Here is a 6,862-nt window from a genome sequence, read left to right as displayed (position 1 = left end):
AGACTATAGGACAATTAGGAACGACACCACAGAAGAAGGACAGGAACTAAGAGAAGAGACTGAAATGTAAATACTCAATGGACCGATGACCCCATGCCACAATATGTTTACTTTTATTTATAATTTATGTCCTTTTTTACTTGATTTAGAGGTTATTTTCTTATAATTTTGTCTGTCAATCGTAATGTCGTAATGTTGTTGATGTGGATGTTTGTAAGTCAAAAAATTGGCAAAAAAATTTAAGTTTACCGACAGCAGGCTAAAAAGCTTATAGGCATATGTGGTGCCGATTCATTGGACCGAGACGGTGCTGAAGTACTCCTGGGGGGGGTCCTGAGCTGAGGGGAAGGAGTCTCTCTCCGGGGCCTCTCTGTGGATGGGCACCCTCTTCACGACCACCCGAGCGTTGGCCAGTGCCCCCCCTGTCAGCTGGGCGGGAGAGCTCTCTATGGCCTTAACTCTCCCATGGAACTCCTCTGTAGGGTGAAATATAGCGTCCTTGTGCTTTGCATGGTGTCTGGAAGATTCAATGCATTTCTCCCGCTGTGCTTTTACCTCCTTCAGAGTCTTGTAATCTGATGTCTTAGCAACGTACTGATCCCATGACTTGGCTACAAGCTCCTGTTGCTTCCAACGGGACTTTATCTCTGTGTACATGAGCTTCTCTTCTCTGAGCTCCTCCTTCTCCTGCCACTCCACCATGCTGCTCTGGGCCTCGGTGACCCTCCTGGCCGTGTCCTCTGTGATCTTAGCAATGGTCTTCAGGGCCTCGGGGGTGACGGGCCTCACGCCGTCTAGGGCCAACTCTCTGGTGACCTCGTCCCACACTTCTCCAACCTTAAAGTCCAGATATCTGTTGACAATGCTCAGGGTGATGAAATCCTTTGTCGACAATCCAGAAAGGGCATAACCAAGTTTGCAGAAGATGGAGTAAATGTCCATGACTGCTCCGCTGGGCCCGCTGGCAGGGAGGGACACTTGGCTGGCCTCCTCTTGGTGACGACACAGGATGGGCTTCTTCAGGTCTGTGATCTTCCCCTGCAGGTCTCTGCGGACCCCCAGCTCCGCCTCCTCCTGCCTCCAGAGCTCCAGCAGCAGGTGACCAAGTTTGCAGAAGATGGAGTAAATGTTGGCACGCAGGTTCTCTGACACGTCCATGACTGCTCCGCTGGGCCCGCTGGCAGGGAGGGACACTTGGCTGGCCTCCTCTTGGTGACGACACAGGATGGGCTTCTTCAGGTCTGTGATCTTCCCCTGCAGGTCTCTGCGGACCCCCAGCTCCGCCTCCTCCTGCCTCCAGAGCTCCAGCAGCAGGTGGGAGGCCGTCTGGCTCTCTTTATCCCTCCAGGACAGGATGTGAGAGAGGGTCTTGGGGTTGTCGCTCAGCTCCAGCAGGGTCCCGAGCACCACGCTGTGCATGCTCCTGGGGCTCGAACGGAGTAAGTCAAGCAGAAGAAATGCTCCTTCTTTGGCTAAGAAGTAATCTTCTGTAGTGTAGCATCCCACAATGCAGGACCAGACACAGTCGACTGTGGAGAGAATGAGCCTGTTGTGTCCCAGACCACTGTAGAACTTCTCAGGACTCATCTTCAGGAAGTGCACCGCCATCTCAACTCCTTCAATCCCAAACAGCTCCTTTCTGTGCAGGTCGTTCTCACACAACGCAGAGAGGATCAGCTGAATGTCAGCCTTGATCTCCAAGGTGATGGCGTCCACCTCGTCAGGGCTGCCCCCCATTTGCATTAGGATTCCTAGAAGCTGGCTGATGGCCCCTTGATCACACAGGTCCTGGTTGATTGTCTTGTTGCCTAGGGAGGTCACGGACCGCAGCAGCGCCATGCAGTAGCGCACCTGGGCCCTCTTGCTGCCGCCCCCTCCAGCGCCATGGAGACTATGACCCCGGCCAAAGTAGCCATCTTGCTCCGTGCACCACTCCAGCAGCAGCAGCAGGCACGTGTTGCCCTGACAGGCCACGTAGTCTTCTAGCATGAGCCGCGCTATGGTGGACAGAGTGGCCAAGGCTTGGAGCTGCAGCTCCTCCCGCTGCGCAGGGGACCAGTGGTCCACACCACCACCCGAGTGCTGCTTCTCGCCGGCGGGGGCCAGGGGGGGCCTCGCGAGCGTCAACAGCGCCAGCATCACGTGGGCCTCTCTGAAGAGCTGCAGTGCAGACAGGTCCTTCGACAGGACGACGACCAGGCTTAACAGCAGCCTCTTCAGCTCAAAGTCTTCACTGTTACAGGTCAGCTTGAGGTTGCGGACCAATGGGTTTTTACTTTTGAGCTCTGGAAATGTGACAAAGGGAATGATTTGCTTGGCGAATAAACTCTCAATCATATGGGATTTGGGATTTTCAGCAATGAGAGTTGTGATTACAAGGAGATTGTTTCTGAGTTGGAGATTGTGATGCCCGAAGCCGCTCAGCAGTTGGTGAAAAAATGCCTCTTTCAAAGCCACAACACAATCCATGCTGCTTAGTTGAGAAGTGACCTCATCTTTGCATCCTCCCTCCAACAAGTTCCACAGGATCTTAGAGGAGCGGAACAGGACTTTTCCGGAGGGGTCCGGCTCATTCATATGCAAACAGATCGTGTCCGCCCCGTGTGCGTCCACTATTAAACGACAGTTCACGTCAGAGGAACCAGAGAGGATCTGGAGTGTTTGCAGGACCTGAAGCCTCACGGCAAGCTGGCTCCCCAGCTTGGCCAGGGACAGGACCATGGTCTCCGCCAGGCCACTCAGCTCCACATGCAGGAGCTTGTAGCCCGGCCTGGTGCCCTGGAGCTCATCTGGCAGCTGTTTGGAGGTCACAACATAGAAGGACTTAATAGAGTCACAGATTTGGTGTCTGACGTCTGCGTTTGATATTCTCATCAAACACCCCATGTGAATGAGGAATTCTGTGACATCATGTGCATAGGTCACCTCATCAGAAGCCTTTTCCTTCAGGAAGGGAAGCCTACAGATTTGGAGCAAGTCACACAAAACTGACACATATTCCGGGTGATCCTTCGTTTTCTCTGCGCAGATATTTAGAATTCTGGCGATGTCATTCAGTTCTTTCAATAGAAAGCCATTTTGGAACTTCTTCAATATTTTCTGCAGTACAAAGATGTGTCTCTCTTTGAAGGGGGCCGTCAAATGATCCTCAAGCAGATTGATCACCCGACTTAGTTCAAGAGAATTAGTGGTAGCCCCACGGATGTGATGATCCTTGTTTGATGCTGTTTGCCTGATCACATGGCTCTCAGGTTTTCTTCGTTGCACAACTTTGGATCCTTTTGCAGCTGTCAAAGAACTTTTTGTTGTGCCAGCCTCAGACGCAAACATTGCAAATAATTTGTGTTTGTCTTTTAAAGGAATTCTAATTTCTACATCAATGAATTCAGGGGTTGCTGATAAAACAGATAATAACGTCTAGTTTACAATCTTCTTCTTCTCATCTTCAAACTGAATTACTATCGTCTCTGTCTCTTTCTTCTCTGCTCCTCTTGTCATCCTTTCCACACTCTTAACTTTCCCATTACGTCTGTCACTCTTCAAATCTCATACCAGCTGTTCTATACTCTGAAGTATGAATCAACAATGCCGGCAGTATGGTTCTTTCCTGCGTATATATATATATATATCATAAATGTTCTAGAATGTTCCACCATGACATCATACAACATTCTAGGACATCAGAACATTTGTGATGTCACAGTATGATGTCATAATAAAACACTCTAGTGTCTAGAACATCTGTGATGTTAGAGTATGATGTCATAATAGACCATTCTAGAACATTTGTGGTCTGTGCGCCATGTGTGAGGACACAACAGCCTCCTCCGGAACATCTTGCCTCTGTTCCACTCTGGCTCAACCTGATTGATTGAAATTGATTGAACATTTTAATAACCGATTGCAGAATGGGTACAATACAGTACGGCTCAATACACACAATTGTTAAGGGGATGCAGACCAGAGAAAGACTTTTGTCTTGTTTACATCAGGCTCCTCCATTTTCAATGCATCATGACATGTATGACATACAGATAAACAGTACTGTACCTCCAACCAGAGGACCAGGGCATTGTAGGCAGATACGTCTATTATATTGGCGAATAAGGCCATCGCCGCTCTTTGAAGAGGTCTGCAGCGAGGGCATATTAAGTGAAGAAGTTGTCCACGGTTATCGACGCCTGGGTTGAATCCCAGTGGAGCCGCACCACCCACTTGTCCCAGACATCTCACACCGGTGCCAGCTTGTCAGCCCGGATGATACGGCGTGCGGGCGGAGTCAACCGATCATTGAACCGGATGGTTCTGGACAGCATTGAAAACCGCTTGTGCGACATTGCAGCCGCGAAAACGGCCCGGCCAGTGTGTTCCCCCGACAAGCTCTTGGTGGACTCTCTCCACGTGACCGGAACACACCGGCCAGCAACAGGAGGCCGATGTAGGCCTTCACTTCCATGGCGTCAACCTCCCTCCAAGCGTTGTGGACCCGCCGTCCCTCCAGATTGGTGTTCGACACCACCACCTCCAGGATCTCTGGAGTCATATAAGAATCCAGCAACGAGGACACCCGCACCAGGGCATAGCGGGTGATACCCGGGCGGGCTATCACCGCTGGCCGGTACCTGAGTGTGGAATCACTGGCCGGGGACCAAACCAGTCCCGTTTTAGATGTCCACGCCGCGACATCCACCTCCATGGCTGCTTCGTCGTTTCTTAGGATTTCTTTTGGTCTAATAAATGTTTAAGGTTCTTAGATGGATGGACAAAATGAGTTCCCTTCTACCACTAACATTATTGTTTGGTTGAAATAAAATTCTGCAGATATTTTTTTATGATTAATTGCGAATATTTTCATGTTGAGCTATAGATTGTGGATGAATACGCACAGAAAGGTACAGTACACCATGAAAATGTCCATGCTTTATTTGTTTTAAACAAGATGATTTAGAAATGGGCAATGGGGAAATACATTGCGTTAGACAGAGGGTGGAACACGGAAAAACGGCAATGACGTAACCACTACACCTCCCTACTGTATATGGAGCACATGTAAATCCCTCATACATTTTATGGTCATGTGCATGTAATATACAAATATTTTAAGGAATACTTAAAAAATATATAATGTATTATGAATACCATTAACTTCAGTCCTCAACATACATAATCAAATATTCATTAATTTTAAGGATTTTAACCCCTTAAATACCAGTTTTTGTGATTCAAATGTGGCTTCTTTTCAAGACAAGAAAAAACTAAGCGTTGATTAGTTTCCATCCCATAAATGCTAATGGTATTTGTTTTCGGGTGGGATTATCAGAGCCTGGAGTGTCAAAGATTGGCAAAAAAAAAATGTTTGATACATACAAATCTTTTGTGCAGTGACACATGGTACAATATTATTACATGTAAGTCCTTTCCGTTATATACTAACCATGTACTTTACATGTAATATATATATTTTTTTATGACTACCATTAGTCCTCAACATACATACAGTATCAAATATTCATTCATTTTCACAATTGTATATAGTTTTTGTGAAAATACCTGCATTTCTATGGTGAAAAAACACAAATAGATTTTTATAACAGAAATCGTTTTCATAGGAATAGGAATAAAACATAACATAACAAATAAATACATAAACATAACAAATAAATACATAAACATAACAAATCAATACGATTTACAACTATGGCACGTATGTACCACTGTGGCTGTATGTTCCCTGCATATGGCCCGGTGGCCACATAGATGGCCTGTCCTCCGGGGCTCCAGCTGGCGGCAGCACCCCTGTTGTAGGGGGAGATGGGGTCTGCGATGTGTGGGGACACAAGCGCTGTAGGGGGAGACGGGGTCTGTGGGCCATGTGTGGGGACACAAGCGGTGTAGGGGGAGACGGGGTCTGTGGGCCATGTGTGGGGACACAAGCGGTGTAGGGGGAGACGGGGTCTGTGGGCCATGTGTGGGGACACAAGCACTGTAGGGGGAGACGGGGTCTGTGGGTCATGTGTGGGGACACAAGCGCGGGGGAGACGGGGTCTGCGGGCCATGTGTGGGGACACAAGCGCTGTAGGGGGAGACGGGGTCTGTGGGCCATGTGTGGGGACACAAGCACTGTAGGGGGAGACGGGGTCTGTGGGTCATGTGTGGGGACAGAAGCGCTGTAGGGGGAGACGGGGTCTTCTTCTTCTTTATTTTTTCCGGCAGTGTAAACGCAACATGGCGTATTACTGCCCTCCTCAGTTCTATACTACGCCCACAATTGAGAAAAACCTAAATACGCATAGGCCTACAAAAAAGAAATCTTTGATTTATTCTTGAGAAGGAATGATGCTAAATATTCAATGGGATTCTGAGGTCTTTCCTTGGCCAGGACCGACAAGCCTTGGAGGAGAATGGGCACTACCGTCTGATCCAAGTATGCCCTGGTCGAGAGGGACTGCAGGTCCACCTTCTGTTTGGAAATCTTCTCTGTGTTGGCTTTTTCATTCTCCACTATCCTCTGGATGTTTTCAGTCAGACCATATTCAGCATGAGGGTTTTCAGCGACTGCTCCCTCCATGGCCTGATCAGCGTCTGTATGATCATCCGCCATGTTGCGTTGCAGATGAGAGGGCTTTTAAAGGCGACATACGTTCTGCCATTTAAGTTAAATTGTATCCATTTAAAAAAAGTTGTGTGCTCAAAGTTTAGAAACGACCAAGATACTGCCCCAACTCTATGCGACATAGATGAGTTCTTTTGTTCATCACCACAAAAGTGTCCAGAATTAAATAGTGTCGGGTTGATGTTGGGTAATATTCGTTTTTGGACAGATTTTAAACAGCTAACGTTAACTAACATTCAACAACAAGCT

The 6,862-nt window shown here is 48.0% G+C and overlaps 2 protein-coding genes across 2 annotated transcripts; both read right to left on the bottom strand.

Annotated features, from left to right (window-relative positions):
* Positions 1-291: 291 nt before the first annotated feature.
* On the bottom strand, positions 292-4,696 carry LOC311234590 (cilia- and flagella-associated protein 69-like; the record flags this gene model as incomplete). The annotated part of the gene is made up of 2 exons (XM_084321837.1): positions 292-3,287; positions 4,417-4,696. 2 exons carry the CDS (start codon positions 4,694-4,696, stop codon positions 292-294), a joined length of 3,276 nt encoding a protein of 1,091 aa, XP_084177963.1.
* Positions 4,697-6,295: 1,599 nt separating this feature from the next.
* LOC311234589 (protein dpy-30 homolog) lies at positions 6,296-6,601 on the bottom strand (the record flags this gene model as incomplete). The annotated part of the gene is made up of 1 exon (XM_084321836.1): positions 6,296-6,601. One exon carries the CDS (start codon positions 6,599-6,601, stop codon positions 6,296-6,298), a length of 306 nt encoding a protein of 101 aa, XP_084177962.1.
* Between the last annotated feature and the right edge of the window lie 261 nt (positions 6,602-6,862).

This window comes from Notolepis coatsorum (genome assembly GCF_963971535.1).
Source record: "Notolepis coatsorum genome assembly, chromosome: 9".
Taxonomy (NCBI): domain Eukaryota; kingdom Metazoa; phylum Chordata; class Actinopteri; order Aulopiformes; family Paralepididae; genus Notolepis; species Notolepis coatsorum.
Note: the sequence above shows the minus strand (reverse complement) of the source record. Positions and strands in the feature narration are given on the sequence as shown.